At 37.2% G+C, this 23,093-nt stretch overlaps 3 protein-coding genes across 3 annotated transcripts; all 3 read left to right on the top strand.

The window, feature by feature from the left end:
* The first annotated feature begins 11,865 nt into the window (after nucleotides 1-11,865).
* nppal (natriuretic peptide A-like) lies at nucleotides 11,866-12,894 on the top strand. Its single transcript, XM_053504739.1, has 3 exons — nucleotides 11,866-11,994; nucleotides 12,148-12,471; nucleotides 12,561-12,894. The coding sequence occupies exons 1-2, from the start codon at nucleotides 11,911-11,913 to the stop codon at nucleotides 12,460-12,462; spliced, it is 399 nt and encodes a 132-aa protein (XP_053360714.1). The 5' UTR covers nucleotides 11,866-11,910; the 3' UTR covers nucleotides 12,463-12,471; nucleotides 12,561-12,894.
* Nucleotides 12,895-15,916: 3,022 nt separating this feature from the next.
* On the top strand, nucleotides 15,917-16,829 carry nppb (natriuretic peptide B). Its single transcript, XM_053504721.1, has 3 exons — nucleotides 15,917-16,088; nucleotides 16,180-16,423; nucleotides 16,638-16,829. Exons 1-3 carry the CDS (start codon nucleotides 15,972-15,974, stop codon nucleotides 16,652-16,654), a joined length of 378 nt encoding a protein of 125 aa, XP_053360696.1. The 5' UTR covers nucleotides 15,917-15,971; the 3' UTR covers nucleotides 16,655-16,829.
* Nucleotides 16,830-18,641: 1,812 nt separating this feature from the next.
* nppa (natriuretic peptide A) lies at nucleotides 18,642-19,814 on the top strand. The gene is made up of 2 exons (XM_053504567.1): nucleotides 18,642-18,785; nucleotides 19,178-19,814. The coding sequence occupies exons 1-2, from the start codon at nucleotides 18,672-18,674 to the stop codon at nucleotides 19,472-19,474; spliced, it is 411 nt and encodes a 136-aa protein (XP_053360542.1). The 5' UTR covers nucleotides 18,642-18,671; the 3' UTR covers nucleotides 19,475-19,814.
* Nucleotides 19,815-23,093: the final 3,279 nt, after the last annotated feature.

The following is a 23,093-nucleotide window of genomic DNA, read 5'->3' as shown; positions in this document are numbered from 1 at the left end:
TCTCATCCTCCCTGAACCACTCTCCACAATTTGAGCCTGATAATTCCTTGCATTGGCATCTTGAAATATAACCATGCCATTAGAAAAGAAAAAAATCTTTTCATGGGAAAAACCTGGTGATTTAGTAGTCATTAAGGATTATTATGAGCATCCATCCATTTTGTGGGCATCCATTTAATCCATATTGTCATGTTGGCTGAAAGAGTACCATCTAATTTATTTCAGAAATAGACATGAGTTCGGATGCAAGTTCACAGAGGCAAAAAGGAGAGACAAAAATAAAAGTGGCAAATTAAAACCAAAACTGACAAAAAAGCAATGTTTCAGTAGTTCAACAACTACATTTATGCGACTAAGAATGACTGAATAGCAAAAAGAAACATAGGAACAAAAAGTTAGTGGAATGATAAGAGCAAGACTGTACAAAGATACACTGAGGTCTAGGTTGATTATGGGGAGTACATATTTGGTAACTGATGAATGAGGTAGTGGATTGATGGGGCACATATGTTGTTAGGCTGAGGATGTGTAAACCATAATTTGTGTTTGGAAGTAAATATCTTTAGCCTTTCCGACTATATTTAATTGTATTCAGGACTGTACAGATGGATGTCTTTATCTCTTGCTTGTCAGTGTGTATTTTTCCTCTTCATTCTTCTGTTTTTATTTGAATCAAATGTTTGTCATACTACATGATGGTGAGAGATTGTAGATAGGATTTCCTTACACTGTACATAACAAATACCTTAGTGGTTAACAAATTAAACACACAGCTTCAATCTCCCAGCAGTCCTGGTTTTCTGTAATAGTGTTTAATTGCCTCAGTCATTATGATCTTATGCTCCAGGTTCTCAGCGCCTCTCATCAAAGAGCATGAAATAATCTTCATTAGGAGAAGTGGAGTGTAATCCCATGGATAAATCCCAGCTCTTACACTGAGGGGATTTGGAAAGACATACCCCCTTATTTAGGTGCTATAAAAAGCTAGAGGCCTGTGCCCAAAAGGAGTCTTTTAATTTTAGTCAGATGAAGGGTGGGGATAATTGCCGGGCTGAAGCACACTTCACACAACAGCAGGCACGTACACAGCCATCTGGCCCAAGCCGAAAGCACCTGAACAGGAGGATTGTTAACGCGTAAAGGGAAGAGAAGTTTGTGTTGTTAACTAGATGTTATTGTATTCGTTTTCAACAAATTTTAAGTTCTTTATGATTATGACTGGAATCTTGCTGAGACAGGGTACATTAAAAGTGGTAGGCTCATCACTAGCAGAAGTTATACTGGTTTTACATTTAGATAAGAGCTTTAAAACATTTTTTTACATTTAGATAAGAGCTTTGTCTAATGCCAAAACTAACATTAAAGAATTAATTACTCCTACTAGTCTTGCTCGTTTAATCCTAAACTTAATTAATAGTTAAAATAGGTAAGAATATACAGTAATCATACTGCTTTCTATTTTATTATGATCTAGTGTTGTGCTCTAAAGGTGTTTTTTTTCATTTTTTTTAAGTCCCTCTGAAGATTTTGATCCTAAATTTATTAAAAAAGCATATTGCGGAGTACACACACACACACACACACACACACTATTTCTCAAGACTACATAAAAAAAAACAAGGAAGCCCAGCTCTTTGGAAGCACAATATAAAGAACTGAGGTTATATAATTCTACAGTACAGTATCTATACTGTAGATATTTAATATTTCAAATAATTATAAGATAAGAAATGAAATTGTTTGGTAGCTCTCAGAGACCAACAGCAATATAAAATCTAAGAATAAACAAAAGATAATTGCAGTAAAATATAAAAATATAAGTATAACTTAGCTTCTGTTTATTACAATAATCGAAATAAGCAATGTATTATCAGATCAGAAACATATTATATTTTCATATTTATTTAGGCATGGGTGATATATCTAGCTAAATAGAATTTCCTCCCAGTTCCCAGCAAGTCCTCTCTCTGTACACTAGAGTGCAATGTTGGTTAATTCTGTGCTGGGGCATGCAGAAAGACACTGAGGAAAGTATTGCAATGTCAGGATCAACATTTGGTTTTGTAAATCCTCTCAGAGTATGAAATATTTCCTCCTTTTAGGTATTAAACAATGGCATTATGGCATAATATAGAGAAAGTAATTATTAATGATTAGACAATATGTGGAAATTCAGACTGAAAAGTTTCTAGGTATTCCAGGAACTGTACAAAGCCAATAATAAAAAAAGCATCTAATCTAATCTAATCGCATCTAATCTAATCTAATCCAATCTAATTGAATATAACATAATATGATATAATATAATATAATATAATAACACTTATTAATGTTACAAACATTAAATTTATAATATCCATCCATCTACTGTCTATACCGCTTATCCTGTGTAGGTTCATGGGGCCTGGAGCCTATCTCCTGGAACTTAAGATGTAAAATGTTAGTGCAAATCTTTGGACTCTGGGGGAAAACGAGAGTGCCTGCATAAAACCCACCAAGCATGGAGAGACCATGCACATCAACACAAAACACAAGACAAAGGGGTAAAAGTTTACCATCAACCCTGGAGGTGTGAGGCAACAGTGAGTGCACCAAGAAACCATGCTGCGAAAAATTTCCAATATTTAGTATTTTGTAAGAATCGAATATACATTTTTATCATTGTATAATAAAGCAATTAACAAATTTATGTTCATCCCTGGGAGCATATCCGTGCATTTAAGCTTTCACTTGGTGACGTCAGAGGTAACATTAATAAATGTAAAATAAAATGATACAGGCCAACAATTACCCTCTGCAGCCCATCTTATTAAATGAGGGCCTGGAAGTCAAATGAAAAGTCTCTCTCTCTCTCTCTCTCTCTCTCGTTCCATCCATCCCCCTCCCCTCTCCCTCCATGTCAGTCACACTCACTTGTCTGGAGGTGTGGAAACTGCAGGGATCATTATTGGAAATGACTGGCTGCACATTCCAAAAGATAATACAGCTGTCACGGGGACATGCACCACTTTCTTTCCTCTCCACATCGATACAGTCTTTAGAAAACCCCAAATCATAAAGCTAAAAAGTCAAAAAAGTCTATGTTTGATTAGACATTCATTAAAACACATCTGGCAGTATTGATGTAGGGATGGTAATATTGCTATTAAGATAAAGAAACAAAGGCATGGTCCCTTTTAATCAGATATCACTAGGGTCAGGGGTAGCTCAGTGGTTAAGGCATTGGACTACGGTTCGGAAGATCCCAGGTTCAAACCCCACAACCACCAAGTTGCCACTGTTGGGCCCTTGAGCAAGGCCCTTAACCCTCAACTGCTCAGATGTGAAATGAGATATAAATGTAAGTCGCTCTGGATAAGAGCGTCTGCCAAATGACTAAATGTAAATGTAAATGTAAATATCATGTGTTTCAGTGTTTTACAATGCATTTAAATAGTCATAAAACCAGCTTGTATATTACCAAAACAATGGTCAGAGCGTCACCTTGAAACAGATTAAATATATAATGATTTATTTTACGGAATACAATGACAATAAGGATGATATAGTGTTCAAGCTAGTAATGGTTCTATCCTGTAACCCATGACTTTTATGTGTGACCATGCTGAAGGTGTCCACAGCATTCCACCCCAAAAATGGCAGTGGTGTGGGTTGGACAGCGCCATTGGTCTTGCCATAAGGTGACAAACACCAGATAGGCAGATCCCACCCTCTGACTTTTATTCATGTTTATTCTGTTCAGCTTTGCGTTTGAATGGCACGGCTGGCTAGGTTTCAAAAGAACCCCAGTCATAGTTTATACATCAAAAGAACAATACACAGCCATTAATTATGAGCCCACTATTTTGTACGCTTGTAAAATCTGTATGTACACGACTAATAGTGAGGGCCTGCCGTGGAGCTGGGAAACACCTAGATGAAAAAATTCCAATGTAAGTGTTTTACCACCAATAGATGCATGAATATGCAGATTATTCTGTACTCTTGTCACAGTAGAAGTTCAAAAGCGCAGTGTCGGAGAATAAAAGAACACGTGGTTGTGAACACATTTGCTGCTCCAACATGAGCCACGGTGGGGAGGCTCGAGCCCCACGGTCAGCCATTCATATCTGTCACTGCATTCATGGGGAGCACTAAAGACAGTTTAACGACTCTTAAAGAAACACTAATGGATTTATGTAGCATTGGAATATATAACCGAAGCAACAAAGAGGATGTATGATTTATAGAAATAGTAAATAATATCAAAAAACAGCCCCGCAATTTTATTAATAATATAATTGTATTTTTTACAGAAATGTAATTCCAAAATAATCTACATGCCTGTCATGTTTTATTGTTTGGAGGGTGTTCGAGTCAAACTGGGACTTTTGGCATCATAGACCTCAAACACAATACGTTGATGAGACTATTAGAAAAAGAAACATTTAAAAAGGGCAAACATTTTAAATGACGATCCCAGACGAGATTTCTCCAAACCCACTGCAGTCATTCCTGTTAATTCAGCAGGTATTCAGCAGGCGGAATACTTGATCCTAGAAAATCAACAAATAGCTTATCACCAACTTGCGGCTGAGATGCATCTGTCTATGGGAACTATGCCCACAATCATTCCCGAACACCACCTGTGTATTACAAGAAATCATATGGGAGTTATTTCCATATCCTCGGTACAGTTTACCCAGGAAGTTTTTACTCTCATTACTGTGTTAATTAAAAATCCTGGTTTGACTTGTACACCCCTCAAACATCAAAAGGGGACAATTAAAAACATCAACCTACAAGGAAAAATACATAAGAAAATCTGAAAACAATCCCCTCTTTTTACAAACAAATAAACAAAAAAGAAAACAATAAATAAATTAATAAATTTATTAATTTTTACCACAAGGTTTTTTGGAATACAACTTAGTCAATAATTATTATCTGAAAATCTACTGTTCTAAGGTTCTACATACCTTTAGATCTTAAATTAAAATATTTTTTCAAGACTGTACTCCAACCACAGGTATATGACATACTGTACAAAATGTAGCTACAAACAGTAAGCAAAAATTTTCATACCAAACATGCGCTACCATATGCCATAAAAAATGATGATGTCTTAAAATGCAAAGATATATTCTGTGAAAGCTATGAAGCGGTCTTGAAAATAGAACAGCACCATTCCTGAGTCATTCAAACTCCCGGAAGATGTTATCTGTCCCTGCTCTTGTGGAGTATTTCCCACATTAGCCCAGTTTAGTGTGTGGGAATGGAACATGCATTGACACTCACTTGAATGCATTAGTGTGTTGATGCTGAATGTGGAAATGAACCATACACATACAGTATCACAGTTTATAACTGGCCAAGCAGGTTTACATTTTCCTGAAACTATTTACATCATAGAATTAACAAGGTTCTTTACAAGGTTACAGTATACTTACTGTCCACTTTATAAGGAACACCTATACACCCGCACATTAATCGAATGATCTACAGTAATAAGCAAGTCATGTGGCAGCGGCATAATGCATAAAGTGTTCTGCATACAGTGATATGTGAATCTATTTTGCTTTTTAAAAATGCTAGGAGATCAGCAGGCCATCTGGCACCAAAAAGCACGCCAAGTCACACAGAGATTTACAGGTGTACTGTACATTTGTTCTCAATAACATGCATGGTGAGTGCATATACAGTATGAGATAAAACTGAGTCATTTTCGTTCCAAATGGACAATGATTAATCACAAACCATCTCTGTGCTGTATGCAATGACGAAAGGAACTTTTCCTGGTCCAATTTGGACACTCAAAGTTAAAAATAGGCATTAGAGAGGCTAAATATATCTAATTAGGTCTTAGTTCCGGTAAAATAGTGTTATCTCTGTAAGAGTTGTAGAGGTTATAGCACTCATGTCAAATGAAGGCCTTTCAGCAGGATGGAATGCAGGCAGATGGATAGTGTCTGACCCACGAGTTATGATGTAATTGAGGATCTGTGTAAGTGATATAAGTGGAGATGGGACGAGAGACTTTTTGACAAATCTGCTTTTTTACAATAATAAATAAAAACATTTAAAGGTGAATAAAACTTTTTTATAAAGCTGCTTGACACTCCATCACAACTCAAAAAAATTTTTTATTATTATTTTTACACTTCCAGTCCAGTCATCCATGCTTAATGTATATGAGGATTAAATTCTACACAGAAACTTTGAGTAAAGTTTTTTTTTTCTTATTTTCATGCTTTCATTGAAACCTGACCGTAACCAGTTCTCCGAAGCCCTGTTGTATATACCTGGTAGTGATTTAATTTTTCACCAGTAATTACCAAAGCAATTGCTTTTCTTGCCAGACCTTTTTCCTGGTACATACCAAGAACAGAGGAAATAAAATCAGATAAAATCGCTATGTGCATTTGCTAGATCATAATAGCATGCATGCCTGACTACGATATAATTAGATCAATTAAAAAGATAGATGTAATTAGAGTTACAAAGTTTGAAGATCATGAACAGGTTGTGACTGCCATTAAATTGGTCATTACACACATGTCATGACTGCTACACTTCAGCGAAACCTAAAATAAGCTTTTGGCTGATGATTAAACATCATCCAGACGGTCCAGGTTACATTCAGGAAGGAGCTTCCTGGACAATTTTAGCCACAGTCATTAATGATTTCTGGGTTGGACATTAAATACCAGCAAAGGGGTTTGTACGTCAGCTGCCAAGCATTTTTGTTGAGCCGCAGCCTTAACGATAAGTGTTCACCGGTGTCACCCGGCAGTGTGAGAAGACGCTGATGACATATTCAAGTCTGAAAAGACTTGTAACTTTTATCAGCTGTGAGATTCCTCTGAGAGACATAGATATGTGTGAGTAATGCAGAGAGTCAAAGTTCTCATTTTTTAGATTAGGAATGCCATTGAATTTTTATTAGTTAGTCAATTCTCTCCAGAAGAAATATAAAATAAAGTTCATAGACTTTTGTTTTTGAAAAGCAAACATACATTTTAATAAAATCACATAAGAACTCTTATAAGAATAATAATTAAAAGATGTTGCTGAAGTGGAATTCAGATCCTGTAGAATAAACACAGCAGTGAATTTCATAATGACCTTAAAAATTGGATTTGCTTTTGGATTCGCTAGGTAGACTGTATGGTCAAATGTTTGTGAACATTTTAAGATCATGCACATGTAATTTTTGCGCATCCAATCCCATATTTAACCTCCTTTGTTTGAACAGAGGCAGCACAGTGGTGTAGTGGTTAGCACTGTTGCCTTGCACCTCAAGGGTCTGGGTTCGATTCCCATCTCTGTGTGCATGGAGTTTGCATGTTTTCCCCGTGCTTGGTGTGTTTCCTCCCACAGTCCAAAGATATGCAGGTTAAGCTATTTTGCGTTTCCAAATTGACTGTAGTGTGTGAATGAGTGTGTGTGTGTGCCCTGCGATGGATTGGCACCTTTTCCAGGGTGTACCCTGCCTCATGCCCTAAACCTCCTGGGATAGGCTCCAGGTCCCCGCGACCCTGCCTACACGATACATTGGTATAGAAGATGAGTGAGTGAGTGTTGGAACAGGTTTGGGTCACTTAGTTCCAGTAAAGGGAAACTGTAATGGAACAGCAGACAAGGACATACCTATAGACCTGTGAGCTTCCAAATTTGGTTTAATAAAATGGTTTATTAAAGACTTACATATGGGTGTGATTGCAAGGCGTCTAAATACTTTCGGCCAAACAATCTATCTTAACTGGAACCAAAACGGTACAGAATAACACTTACACCAGGCTATGAGCCACCACAAAACAATGCACAACAATGCCAGTCAATTTGGATTTAAAACATACAATAGACACATCATGTTAAACAGAAACAAAATTAAAGGAAAGGTTTAAGACTAAGACTTGTCATAAGTCAACTATTCCTCTCATCACATGCACATGTAACATTAGGAATGAAATATAGCTCTATAGTAAAGGATGTGCAATACGGCAATACTGCAAAGTCAATAAATGCAATAAAAAAAGAAAAAACTCCCTTTAACTTTTGTAAAATAATGGATTGCAGTGACAGTAACAAAATGAAACAATATTCAATGAGATAAGATGACCAGATATTGGACCAATATAATAAAGAATCTAAAGGTCTGTGGGAATTAATTGTTTTTGAATCTGCTCAATGCAACCCGGATGGTCTTTAGCCTTCGTCCAGAAATGAGAAGTATTAACAGCAGAGTACTCACTACATTCTTTTCATGACAATCCTGTACTTTTACTCCCTACATGTAAAATGGAAACTTGTTACTTTTTAGCTGACAATCACACAAAAGTGCATGGATTTTCAAATCTAAATATCAGCATTTATTCTGTAACTCATACCATATCATGACATGACTCATCTACACCCCATGTAGAAAGAACAGAAACAAACCAATTCCACCATTCCAAATAGTCCAAGCTTTAACCAGAATTCACAGACATGAAAGAGCAGATTGGTAGTTGTCAAAATTGACAAATTGACCGTTGTCTCGACAGCAAATCCCGCCCACTTGGAATCAATTTTCCTGCCCACTTGGAATGTTTTGGCTGGTTTTTCAAGTCTCTTGAATCAGTGCATTTGTCAAGGAAAGACTAGAAACGATCTCGCTAACTATCTTATACACTAAGCAAAATGGTTTGTGTTTAACACCAAAACCAATGTTTTTTTTGTTTTTTAACAAGCTTGGTGCATCCCTTAACTGTAATGTATTGTCTATGCTTGCAGTTATGCCCATATTTAATAGCACTGTATACTCGCATTATACAGCGTTGAAATAATAGCAACGAGCTGGCTAAGCTACCAAAGTAATGTGCGATGCTAACAATGCTATCCGCCATTTGGTTTATTAATATCAAATTTTCACTCAATTAATCACTACTAGACTTGCACTTTCATGTGATCAACAACATTAGTTCAAAATACTTTAAAATACTGTTGGTAAATCTGTTTCTCTGTGGAGTTAATATACTTTTGTACTTAAAGAGTACACTTCAACCTAAAGTTGCAAGCTTGTCAACTCATCTATTCATTTCCATGTTTCATGTTTAATTAATAAGGATTGGCTTTATTTGTTGTCTATCCTCTCCCTTCTAAATACATTTTGGTTCTACTACGGTATATATATATATATATATATATATATATATATATATATATATATATATATAATTGCTTTTCACTTACAGAAACTTTTCTGTTTATGTGAAATAAAAAAAAAAAAACTTCCACATTGTTGGGGTTTGTTCAAATTTATAAGAATTATTAATGCGATCAGGTGCAGGAAAATGATAGGCTTTATGATCAAATTCCTGTTTCTTAGCTGTTTATGGCTTACTAGAATTTTCTTTTTTTTCTTTTATTTTGCCTTTTTTTTGTTGCTGTGTACAAAGTGTGAGAGTCTCAGCCTTAGCATTCATGCCCTGAGGCCCATTGCCATCCAGCCTGAGAGAGGCAGCTAGAGAAAGTCAGCATGAGCGATGATCTCCTGCTAGCTCTGAACTAAAGCGCAATGTGGAGGCAGACAGCGACTGATTAGTTTTTTAGTGTCTGTTGGCACCTACAGAACAACTATTAGTGAAATGGCTTAGAGCCCATCTGGCACATTTCTTCTTGTACCAAAGATTATAATAGAGAGTATGTTCTAGAAATGATAAAGTATTTTTCATTTTCTGCAAGTGTTTGTTTTATTTTCCCCACGATGGGGTAGATTGGACCATAATTCCTTTCACATGTATAAAACCTCTCATCTGGATTGATTAATCATGTGACATTTCAAATGAGAGGTCCTTTGGATAAAAGGATATGTGACGTGGTTTGGGATACTCTGGCCTGCCATTAAAATCTTAATTAGCTCTATGACTCTAAATACTGACAATGAGTGGTGCTCAGTGATCTGTACCAGGGGAGGACAGAGGTGAACAGGTGAAATGTGTATGCTTGAAATAGATTCAGGAAAGCCCTCGGAGAAAACACGCCATGCACGCCTCACACAGACACAACTTGATGAACAGAGCTAACCACAGCTTATGTGGGCTTTTGTTGATGGGTGGTGCTCTCTTATTGTTCGTGGTTTAGTAGCATTAATGGCTTTAATGGAACCACTAAAGATGCCCATAATGATTTGCCCTTTTTTAATGAAAATGACGCATAAGGTTTAGAATGAATACAGCAACATTTCATCTGTATTTCTACATACTGGTACCAAAATGACCAAACAGGAGCATCATAGAGCATTTGTTTTAGTTCTGTTTATATTGGTTGCCACTTCATGCTGCTGAGTTTTATGTTTAAGAAGTTATGAATTTTAAATAGTATGTTTGACAGACTGAGCTGCTCTGTGGGGCGTTCAAGTCAAACCAGGACTTGAAATGGACGTGTAAAAACAGCACAGTACAGTGATGTCAGAGACTGGAGTCTCTGAGCTTCAGTAAAACATTGGAATGTTGCATTTCTTTAAAAGAAGGCTATATGTTCATGAAAAATCCCAGCAAGTGGAATATCTGATCCTTGCAAAATGATGAACAACTTGTCGTCAGCTTGCAGAAGAGACGCATCTCTTTGTGAGAATTGTATATCATTCACAAACACCACTTGCACATTACAGGAATGCAGCTGGGAGTAATTGCCACATCCCCTGTACAGTCCTGACCACCCTCCAAGACATTTTCACATGTGTATGCAATTGAAGGAGTTCCTGGGAGGCCAGGGTTTCAAACCATGGCTCTGGTGTACTGAGAAAACTTGATTGTATCCAAGCACTGGTAAAACACTGGGATCAGTGCGTTAGTGTAGCAGGGGATTATATAGAGACATTAAGGTAGTTTTTTTTCTTCTCATAACCGTTTTCTGTTTTTCTGGACATTTGAAAATCCCATTTTAACTTGAATGCCCCTTGTGCAAGCAACATGTATCTCAGTGTTCAGTGCTTGCTTTATTGCAGTGGTCTCTTTTTTTGTGACAGTTTCTCTTTACTGCTGCATGTGTATATGCGGTCAATTCACAGCACATTGCCTTTTATATATATTTTCAATCATCAACCAGCTCTCAGGTTAGAAAATGTCCAGGTACAGTACCTTTTCCTGATGTTTTGGTACTGTATCTCAGCATAGATACAATAGTGATAAGATTGTTTTTGTAATCTTGTGTATTGCATTAAAGGACAAGTGCACTGGTCCAGCTTGTCTAGAAATCTTTTCGAAATCACTTCCAGCTAAGAATTCATCGCAATCCAAAAAATCAGTTGCAGAGCAAAACGCAAATATGTTTGATGGGAAACTGATGTGGAAAGTTGCGCCAACTGGAACAATCTATGACATGGCAAAAAAAACAACATCCAAAATAAAGAGATTTACGTGTTCATAGCTGGATTTCATACTTACAATGAGCATGCTGCAAATCAACTGGTTTCACATCCTATAGGATCAGATACACTTTGCTTGCACAGCTGATGGATACATTTGATTAAAATTGTGGCATTTTGGAGACCATCTGTCTAGAAATGAACTCTGGCTTCAGTCTGACATTCACACTGTAGTGTTACCAAATGTACTGAGCTGGTCTGATTCTACAAGGTTGGGAAAATATGAATTCCAATGTGTTGTGTTGCTTTGTGTCAAAGATTCAGTCTATTGCTGCAACTCTTGTCATTCGTTTGGATAATTCGTCTCTTCGCGCCCACACAGTGGAGGTGGGTTTAGGATGAAAACGAATTGAAATTTGCCCTGCTACACCCCCTTCTTTACTTTACAGCTGGTTTGGTTTCTTTGGCAGCCCGTGACGAAATCCGTGCGTATATATAGTGCGCACCTGGAGACTGCGCTCGGGCAGCGGACGTGAGGAGGAGCGTTTAGAAACCGGACACGCAGCCACTGCAAACGCAACATGACCGCCAACTTCTGCGTGTTCTGCCTCTCCTCGCTCCTGCTTCTCAACCTGATCGGAGCCAAACCGCTCTCCGAGCTACAGGTGAGCAAACACGGTGTGTGTGGTGCGCGTTCTGTGCCGTTTGTCATTGGGGGGTGTTTTTGGGGATTATGTAACGAATATCCATTAAAAATATATTTTTTAATCTATTAAAAATAAATAATATGGTCAGCGGAAACGTGTTTTGCTTTGTAGGAGACCCTTAAAGAGCTCCTGGAGGAGGAACAAACTGCGAACGCGCCTTTCCCCGGCGCGGGGGAGTCGGAGGCGGCGTCCGAGTTGGAGTCGGAGCGGGGAGGCGGGACGGCGGAGCGGCGCGCGGTCAGCGGAAGCGCGTGGACCGTCGGCGAGATCAGCGGCGCGCTCGCGGCTAAAGAGAACGCGCTGGATCGCCTCATCGGGGACATCCTGTCCGTGTCCAAACGCAGCCGCTTCAAGAAGGGCGGGCTGAGGAGCTGCTTCGGCGTTAGACTAGAGCGCATCGGCTCCTTCAGTGGTCTCGGGTGCTAGACGCGTCAGGTACAGTATTTGGCACTCCACTGTGTGTGTGTGTGTGTGCGTGTGTGTGTGGGAAACATCACTAATGTGTTTACATCCGTGTCTTACAGGAGCGGGTTGTACTGGAACAGGGCACTGAAACTCCTTACTTGAACTCTTCGGACTGGGCACATGTCTTATTATTATTGTTGTTTTTGTTTTTATTTACATTCATTCGGAAGTATTGCAATGTTTACAGTTGTGCGCAGAGCCTCGTTTGCTGAGTGTTATTTGTTCTGTGGTAAATTGTTTAGAATTGTAAATAGGGTGGTTTTTTTTGTTTGTTTTTTTGTAAGCCTTCTAAATCTTAGAAGTATATTCTAAAGCTTTTTTTTGCTGCTTCTGTGTGTGTGTGTGTGTGTGTGTGTATTTATTTCTTGTCTAAATTGATGTCATAGACTGAATGGTGGGGAATCATGAATAAATATTTTGCATAATAAGTGTGTCGAGTTTGTCTAATTCCCACACACTGGGTGCAGATGCAATAATATGAGGCGGAAAAAAAAGGCATGTGGTGGGAAAAACAAAACAAAAACAACAACAAGAATAATAGCCTGAAGTATTTCAACATGTAGATGACAATTTAAAAACCTTGGAAAAAGAAATCACACATACACACATAAAACAAATTGACACATGATGTAGTTTTCGTACCTCAAGGTTACAGGTGGAAAGTCTTCACACTACTGAGTATTCTGCTTCTATTTTAAAATGCTCATCTATGAATTAAATATGTATTAAAACATGTTTTTTTTATTTTGCTCATTTAATATAAAGATATCAAAAGAGATTTGCAGCTTAATAGGCCAGAATTTATAACAGTTCAGAAAAATGTTGATTTATAAAGTAATTTATTAACTACTCAAACCCTATTTATTATTTAATTATCCACAGAAAGACAACAGATGTTTGAAGATTAGGCTAGGGAAATTAAAAGTGAGAAAGAAGAGTAAATGCCAGTGGGGTTACTCTGCAAAGAGAGAATCCATCAAAACTGAAGTCAGACATAATTAGGTCTGGGGTATAGATGAATGCCAAAAGTTGATCACTTGATTGCCATTTTTTTCACATGTAAAAAAAAAATCACTCTTGAAAAAACATGTAATGTACTGTATATTATGCACATAACTCAATTCATCCATGTAAAATGTTGCAATCTGATTGGGATTATGGGTAAAATAATTATTTGTGTAAGATAACTGAAAAAGGAAACATGTACAGTACAGTATGATACAGTGGTCGCAAAACGATATTAAGACAAAATTCTATGTTTTAAGAAAACTCTTAAATGTTTAAAACAAGAACAATTAAGATAATAGGAATAATTTGTTGTTTTTATGCAGTAAAATTGCTATACAGCAATTAATATTTAATATGAAGTGCATAGACTCAAAAAGACGTCTGCAGTACTCTGGTGTGACTCGCTCAATTCATGTCTGCTTAATTGCTTCCTGAAGATCATGTACAGCAGACAGTTTCTTAACTGCTACTGCTTTCTTCATCATAGTTTAACAATTTTCTATTGGGTTAAGGTCTGGAGATGACGCAGGTCATGTCTCAAAAAGCTAAATATTATTGTCACATAGCCAGTTTTTCATTAGTTTTTTAGTTAATTAGAACAACTCTTTAGCCAGAAAGGCTACATCTTATGAGTTACATCATCTGTTTTGTAACCAGGGAGAACTATAATACATGCCATGTGTTGCCAGATGTAATATTAATATTGATGCGCTTGGTGAGTTTTCCCTCCCGGTGCAAAGACATACTCAGGCTGATTTGCATTTCCAATTTGAGTATTGTGTGTGTGTGTGTTGTGGGTTGATACTGGGTGGTACTGGTTAGTTCCCTGGCTTGTGCCCTAAGTTCCCTGGCATGGGCTCAAGGGCCCCAAAGGCTCTAGACAAGATAGAGGTAAATACAATAAATGGCTGGCTGGCTGGCTGGATGAATAGACGAATAGTTTTAATATCCAGAAATATTCATAAAAGGTTACATACTTTTATTTTGTAAAAATAAAAGTAAAAACGTATTATATGTAATCTCAAATATGAGTGAAATAATTGCTTTAATCAATGTACACAAAAAAGTGCACATCACAATTACTGGCACACCAGCATTTACTGCTTTTATGCATCCTTCTTTTGTAAACATAAGAGCTTCTAAGCTGAGGCTTCTGGTATATTACTGGTAAATTCTCAAATACAGAATCCTCCATGGTCTTCTCCTCTACAGCTTACCTCACAGATCTTTTTAAAATGGTGTATAGGTCAGGAGATGGAAAAGGTCATGTCTAAAGCTTGACTGTGTCATTGTTGAACCATTTTTATTGTGTGCATTTGAACCCATGTTTTGGATAATTGTCCTGCTGGAAGAACAGCTCTTTCAGTTCTTGGCATCAACAGTCAGATTATAATTTAAAAGCTCCTGGTTTGCCATGGACTCCATCCAATGGGCTTTTTCAGTATAAACAGCCCCACATTACAACTCATTCACCATATTTAACAATGAAAATTAATTTTTGTCTATAATTGGGCTTCTTTCTTTTTTTTTGCCAACATCACCTTAAGTATTTGTTGTGAAAAACTGTTCTGTTCTGTTTTTGTCTCATCTGACTATAGAACCATGTTCCAGTCAAATCCCCTGTATACATCTACTGTGCTCATATTTGTGGTTAAAAGAAAATAAAAAGTTGACTGCTGAGACACTTTCCACAGTTTGCTTGGTATGGGAGCCCAATTGCAGATTTGGAAATAACATTTTCTGTACACCTCTTACAGCAATAGAGGCAAAGTACACTTCCCTTAACCCTAGGTTCATTACAGAGAATTGTTTTACCTATTGATACCAACATGTTTATATTATTCCTATAGCCATTTACAGTAAATACACTGCTGTCTCATAAAATAAGTGTGTTCTACAATCTTTCCAACATTGATGATGAGTGACTAAAAGAATTTGGTCTCATATTTACACTGCAGCAAAACAGGAAGTCATGAATGACCTCTTACCTCTGACTTCAATCAATTAAAAAAAGTGAAATCTAAATGAAAACAGTTACTATTTCCTTAAGTTAAATGAAGCTGGAGCTGACTGATGACACCATAATGCTATAATGTCTATGTATAGGCTACACAGGTCTATATGTGCTACATTATATCACTAAAATAAATGTGTGTAAACGGTGCATAATTTCAGGGAAACACTTTCCCAAGCTCAGTATCTAAACAGAGCACATGGCAGTAGATGTCATAGGGCTTGTATCTGCTACATTAAAGCTTTAAAAGGAGTTATTTCCGACAGACTGCTTTATCACTGGAGGTGTTGGAATGCTGCCTCTAATTCCTCACATAACTTTTGTGAGTCAGACCTTATAGTATAAAAGAGCTCCATCTCCCAGCTTGAAGCTATGATACACAGACAACGGACACAGCTTAAAGAGACTAAGGGATCGAGTCCTATTCAAGCAATTCTTAAGGGAAAAAATGTCCCCGTTTTACATTCCATCTGTTAGCTTTGTACTGCTTGTAAGTCTGGCACTCACAAGTGCACTACCGCTACAAAACACGGCCTTGACTAGTGAAGACTTGGATGTCTTGAAGGTAAGTCTAGACTTGTACTACTGTATGACAATATTAATTCAGCACTGGAAAAATGTCTTTTTATTAAGTGTACATTATTATTTTCCTCCAGCAACTGCTTAGCCAACTGGAAGAATCAGTTGCTGCTCAAACCCTGGAACAGGAAGTAGAAAAAATTGCATTTGAGGAAGATGTACCTCAGCCTGAGGTGCTTGCAAGGGACTTCCTCTCTGCTCGAGATCTGAAGACGGTTCGCCAGGACTCTGGTTCCAAGAAGTACTCGGGTTGTTTTGGCCGCCGGTTGGATCGGATCGGCTCCACGTCCAATCTGGGCTGCAATACTGTTGGTCGCCAAAGTAAGTTAACTTCATTAGTCTATATGTTTATATTTATCAGGAATTTGCAGAATTTTACAAACTCATACTCCAGCTCATAATAAATATTCATGTAGTATGTACATATTCACTGTAGCTCATACTACATACATATTCATTAAAAATAAATACAGTAAATACTCGATTATCTTTTGTGTTACTTATCCGTTTCTTTTTTCCTTTATGTATTTTTCAGGTCCGAAAAGAAAATGAAGTCTTACAGTAAAACTGTTACAGCATTGCCTGTGATGACGCCAGAGTGAATTTTTAAAAGTGCATTTATTTATTAGAATATTTATTGATCTGCCTACATATATGTTCAATATTTATATTTGTATGCATTCTTTATTTATGCTCAATAGTCAGTTGTATATCTAATTGAAATATTTAATAAATGATTTTGGGAAAAGTCGTTGTTATGCCTCATAATTAACACATTCATTCATTAAACCTGAAGCATTTTAAAACTATTTTTCTCCTCCATGATTATAAGTTCTGGGCACATTTTATTAAAAATGTGGATGGTTGGCTCTATATGATGTTTTCAGTTCACATCCCCACCTGTGTTACCTGAAATGAAACAGGAACTTTACACTTTCCAAGCATTACACTGCACTAGGCGCTGCATGATATCGTTCAGCACCATGGAGAGCGAAATGTATCTACAGGTGGACAGTGCTACAAGATATTAAAGTCTCTCTCTCTTAATAGGTTAAAATAATAGATATAAAACATCTACTTACCTCATCTTACAAGGATAAATAAAACATTTTGCCTTACCCAATATTTTTAGGGTTCAGTTGTGTCTGAACATGGGTTTTCAATGTGTCTTAGTAAAACAGACCTTTTTGCATTTTTAGAAGTAGTAAGAGAAATAGTCCTAGAACAATTGGATGTTTAATTTAAAATTGAGATGATGGCATTTAGTTAACCCCACTAAATTGTAATGAACAAAGACATTTAATCATAGTGCTTGGAAATCAGATCACAATATACAGTATAAACAAATGAGATTTTAATTTCAGGATGTTCCTGGCGTTCAATTACTAATGTCAATCCAATGGGCAATCCAAGTGCTTCCAGTAGAAACAATCTACTTTATTTTCTTGGTAAAAAGACAAGATTTAGACAAAAAATATATTATTATTATGAAGAATATTTTTATTAATTCTATAAATGACAGTTTTAAGAGTCAGCAACATACAGTACATGTCTCAAAGCACTAAATGGTCTTAAAACGTTAGGAGATTAACATCAAAATTTGCTTAGATGGCATAACATGCAGACAATGTTAATGACTGATGGTGCCACCAGTGGAAACACATTGAATCCCTTGGTTTAAATTGGACAATCCATTGTGTTTTTCTGTTAACAAGAATTACAGGCTTAGTCTTAATATGGTTATCAGCAGCTACAGTAACTGGTAAGAGCAGATCTAACAAACCCTTACACACCTTTATTCATGCTAGCATAGATTTAACTTCTTAAATTCTCCATTTATTTTTCAGTAAAGGAAATTATTTATAAACTGCTATGGATTATTTGGTTACTACAATAATCCACTCTACTAAAGAAGAGTACAATATTAAGAAGTCTGCACTAAAGAGCTAAAGCTCTTGTGTACAAAACTTATAATTCAAATATCTGGGTCATTTTAGAGAGGTGATTTCCTGTTTATCTTTAGGTTTACCCACTACAGCTACATTTTTACCAGGATCCTTTCAGGTGTTTTTGCAAGATATTACACTTTAAAAAAACAAACAAACAGAAATGTTAAAGGATTTCATAACATATTACTGCGCTAAGGATTTCTCAGTCTAAATATGGAATGTCCATGGACTTACCATTCAAAAAGTATATTTAGTATAGGTTGAAGTTATCAGTTCTGACCTGATGCTTCAGCAATGCAAGTCATGTGTAGTGGACGAATGCCTGATGATGGATGTCATGTCTTCCTTCTGCCCTCAAAAAACTGTTCCTGAGGTCACTGACTGTTTATGTCTGACTTGTTGCCCACCATAACCTCTCCCTCAAAGGCACATCATGTAGCACCAAACAGCCACTTAAAAGGAAATCTACGACAAGAACCTATCGGAGGCGAGGTGTTGGAATGCACTTCACGTGGCTTGTGAATGGATGATTACTGGATGGTCGAGTGTCCCAATAAAAGAAGGAGCCAAGCATGCAGCTATCACAGAAAGTTACAGGCTAGCCTAAAAGGACATCAGGGATGGTTAAAGGACTTATTCTAGCAGGACTCCTGGTCCTGTTCTGTCAAGAGCTGACTGTACAAGCTCATGTGTTGAGTAGGCACAACTCTGCTAACAGCATTGGCAAAATCAAGGTAAGTTTAAAACTTGACAAATGCATTTAAAATAATGGTAGTTAATCTGAGTAATGCTTAACTAAACATCTGGTGGTCGAATAGATGTGAAGAAAATATGTGATCTTGGTTTTGGTATGTTCAGAAGAACTTGCTAACTTAATAAAAACTAGTTATCAGAGTTACCCATCCAGTCGATTTGGTCTAATACCTGCTGTAACAAAAATTATAACTTATATAAAAAAATGCGTTGGTATCTGATAGACCCCTCTGCAACAACAGGATATCCATCAGAGACGCACTTATTTTGTATAATACATCAGGATGACCTTAAGAATACAGGAAACTTTTGACCCACCAGCCACTAAACCATTAAATCTAACACTGAATTTTCCTCATGATATGCCCCTCAGAACTTGCTCCAGCAGCTTGAAGAAGCTTTGGTAGCTGAAGAGGACACAGAAGGTCCTGTGGATTATGAGGAAAGGAACATAGCACAAAGTCAAAACCAAGCTTCTCTAGGAAGGGAGGACCAGGCGGCTGCTCCAGATGTGGATGGCAACCCTGATGAGGGACTCGAGATGCAGAGGAAGCACCTTATGGATCTTCTGCTGTCCACAAGAAGCAAGAGCTTCTCAGGCTGCTTTGGTGGAAGGCTGGATCGCATCGGCTCCTCCAGCGGCCTCGGCTGCAACTCCATGAAAGGTTAAAACTTCTCCCAAGCTCTGCTGAGAGACTGGATCTGTTTGAGGACAGCATGAACAAATGTAACAGTCCTTCAAAAGCCCTGTTGAAAAACTGCTGAACTGGGCAAGCATAAATTTAGAAGGTTGGTGTGAAAATGTGAATGTTATCCGATGATTTATAGTTCTAATTTTGCTGAAGAATTTTTCTGCCTTATTTGATTTATTTAAATTGATTTGAGCACAGCTTGTGTCTGGAGATCCTTTAATTAACACGTAGAACTGAGAGCTTATTGATACATCATTGATTTTCTTTTTATAGAAAAGAGTGATATACATCTATCTATGTATTCACATTTTATTTTATTTTATTTTATTTTATTCATATGTATTTACCTGGTGAGTTTTTTCTCTGTTAGAATCTAGAACATTCTTCTGTTTTGAGTCTTTTCTTTGTATTGCACATCATAATCTACTTTATATGTATGTTCTTCTGTTTCCAGTCAGACCAAAATGACTGTGAATTATGTCAGTGTAAATGAAGAAATAAATACTTTCTACTGTGTTAGTATGAATAAACCTTTGTGATGAACAATTTTCTGTTTCTGAGATTTTATTTCACATTTTGAAATATTTCCTCAGTGTACAGTAGGTAGCACCATGTGCACTATATGGTAGCTATACAGTATATTAAATGATAAAAAACATTGGACTCAAATACAGCTACTTTAGCATAGCACGTTAGAAACTTATTATAAATATGTACACATTAGAAACTTCCACCTACTCATCCAAAATATCGAATGAAGTCTTGGCTAATGGATCGGGCTTATTAGTGGGTATATCGCTAAAATATGACTAATGATATCCTGCCTAATGGATGTAGGTTATTAAAGGATGCAAAGCTACAACGGAATAAGGACTTGTGCTACAGCAGGGGGTCATTAGCATTGAGCTTGTTGACATCTGCGCTAACCTTTACTGAAAGCCCGAGCTGCATCGCATTTAATCCTATTACCCTACCCTCCAAGGGGCCCATTCCTGATTACATTAATAATGCTCTGGTTCTCAGGCTACGCCGTGTCAGACAGCTCTGATTAGAAAACCGCCACGTTTCAGTCCGCCTCATCAAATTCTAACAGACTGTCAATGGCTCATCACAAGGAACTTTTCCCGCTTCTCAAATTACCTCAGGTCCCCAGAAGCACACCGAGGAGAGTGCTGTGAGCTGTCTTGTCCAATTACATAATAGAAGACAGAAGAAGACTCAGGTTTTGGCACGCTAGCCCAACACCTGTTGAAGATGAAGCTTGGTGTAATGTGTGCAATTAGTAAGCTCTGTGGTGGCCTTGACAAAAGAGTCCAGAGAGATGTTGAACCACCTGCTTTTGATACTGAAGTCATGGTGTAGTTGTCAGTGCTGAGAAAGTGCCCTTGTTTGTTATTGATAGACTCACTCGGTATGTTAATTTGGTTTCCGACTTGAGTAATAGTTCTCCTATTGCAGTAAAAATTCAATTAAGCAAAAGTGGAAAAAAAAAAAGAAAAGAAGAAGGGCGTTCAAGTCAAACCAGGACTTGTGATGAAATTTCTCATGGACAATAGCGTAACACCGATTGACATTTACAGAACACAGAAGCACAGTACACTGGTGAGACTCTTAGTCCTAGTAAAACATTTGAATGGTGCAAAAGTTTTGAAGAAGTCTGTACGTCCGTGAATGACAATCCCAGCCAAGGTAGCTCAGAACCATTGCAGTCGTTCCTTTGAACATTCAGTCAGTGGAAGAGGCGTGTTTATCTGTGTGAACTGCATCCCTGGTACAGTCCTGACCTCACTCCAAGCCATATCTACTGTACATGTTTGAGCCATTAAAGGAGTTCCTGGGAGGCCAGTGTTTGAGATGTAAAGCAGGCGGTCTAGTGCACTGAGAAAACTTTCTACCTTGATGGTATCCACGCATTAGTGAAACACTGCGATAAGAGCATTAGTGTAACCGGGGATAATCTAGAGAAATTAAGGTCGTTTTTATTCTCATAACTGTGTTTTTTCATTCTGTACAATTAAAATTCCCGGATTGACTTCAAAGCTCCTCGTATGTACTAGAATACATATATTGTCCAAGTTAGAAATACTCCAGTCAATATTTTACATACATTTCTATACACTGCCTTTTTTTACGTATATACTGTATTTAATATGCACTGCCTGATTTAAAAAAGATTCCTCATGCTGCCAAAAGCACTCTCTAACAATCTGAGTCCTGGAATATACCTGTTCCATCAGGGAGGAAAACAGCCATAGATGTGATAACCTGGTCATTCAGTACATTCAGGTCATCAGCTGACTGCATTTTATTGCCACATAATGTTAAAGAGTCTTATTGGATTTTCAGTAGCTTGGTAAGATCTTTAGCTAGCTCAGGCTAAATTATTAAATCATTAAATCAACTTTTTTATAGCAAATTTCTACCTTATACACTAGCACTTGGATATATGTATATTTAACACTACAAATGTTAACACACATTCGAATGACTTTAAGTTTAATACAGAGCTTTCTTACTGTACATCTGACTAGTCAGGTTAGACGTTGGCATATTTTCACATGTCTCTTAAAAAGCAGAGACATTTTATCATGCTGTACAATTTCCAGGAAATTGTTCATGTAAATGAGTTTCTTACACAGTGACATACCCATTGCTTGAATACATGATGACAGCATGAATAAATTAGACCTCTCCACAAGATTGTGTTTGCTAGACACTCGGTCTTGATTGTCCAGTCAGTTTTATCTATATCAATTAACACCTCCTACCCAAACATCAACCATGATTACAAGCTCCCAGTTAAAACACATGACGCAAATCTAACATAGATTCACTCTGGAAGTTCATTACTTCTACATCTTCTGCAGGCAGAGTTTTTAATGGCAAAACAGACCATGGTTGAATAACTGATGGGATGTCTGATTACTGACTGGCATGTCATTAATCTCATCTCCGAAACGTCACCGTAGTCTGACACATCAGCACCGTTAAGGGACGGCACAACAATTGGCCAGCTGCTGCTGGCAGTATCATCTTCATTACTAGCACAGTTAAAAAAAACTTAATAAAAGACAATAGAAAAAAACAACAACATATACATAATACACACTTGATAAAGTTAAATGGTAAAGCAATAATTTGATTTCATTCTTCAAATGCAAGTTCCTTTTATTTCTTTTATTTTTTGGATCAGTTAAATATTTTTTACATTTTATTAATCAACTAACATCTTATCTTATTTTTTGTCATGTTATTTCTTATACTTCTACAGCCCACGTGAGCTGTACTGTAAGTAAGTGGTTGGTGTTCTGCTTCATTGGACTGGAGGTTGTAACTTTAAATTTCCTTTGACATGGAAAAGTCTAAAAGAACACTTTCTAAACTCAGAATTCCTACTGAAGAATTGTACAGTTTAAAATCCAAAGGTTGCCAAGTGACGTCAAATCAGCAGGACTGCCCACTGGGACTAAACAAATGAGCACTTCTTATATTTAAAGGCGTTATGCTCATAGACTGTATATGAACTGGACAGACCCTCTGCGACATGACCCATGGGTTTTAAAGTTCAACTGTGGGAGCTCCAGTCCTTGCCATCTT

Source organism: Clarias gariepinus, chromosome 9 (assembly GCF_024256425.1).
Source record: "Clarias gariepinus isolate MV-2021 ecotype Netherlands chromosome 9, CGAR_prim_01v2, whole genome shotgun sequence".
In the NCBI taxonomy this organism is placed as follows: Eukaryota; Metazoa; Chordata; class Actinopteri; order Siluriformes; family Clariidae; genus Clarias; species Clarias gariepinus.
Note: the sequence above shows the minus strand (reverse complement) of the source record. Positions and strands in the feature narration are given on the sequence as shown.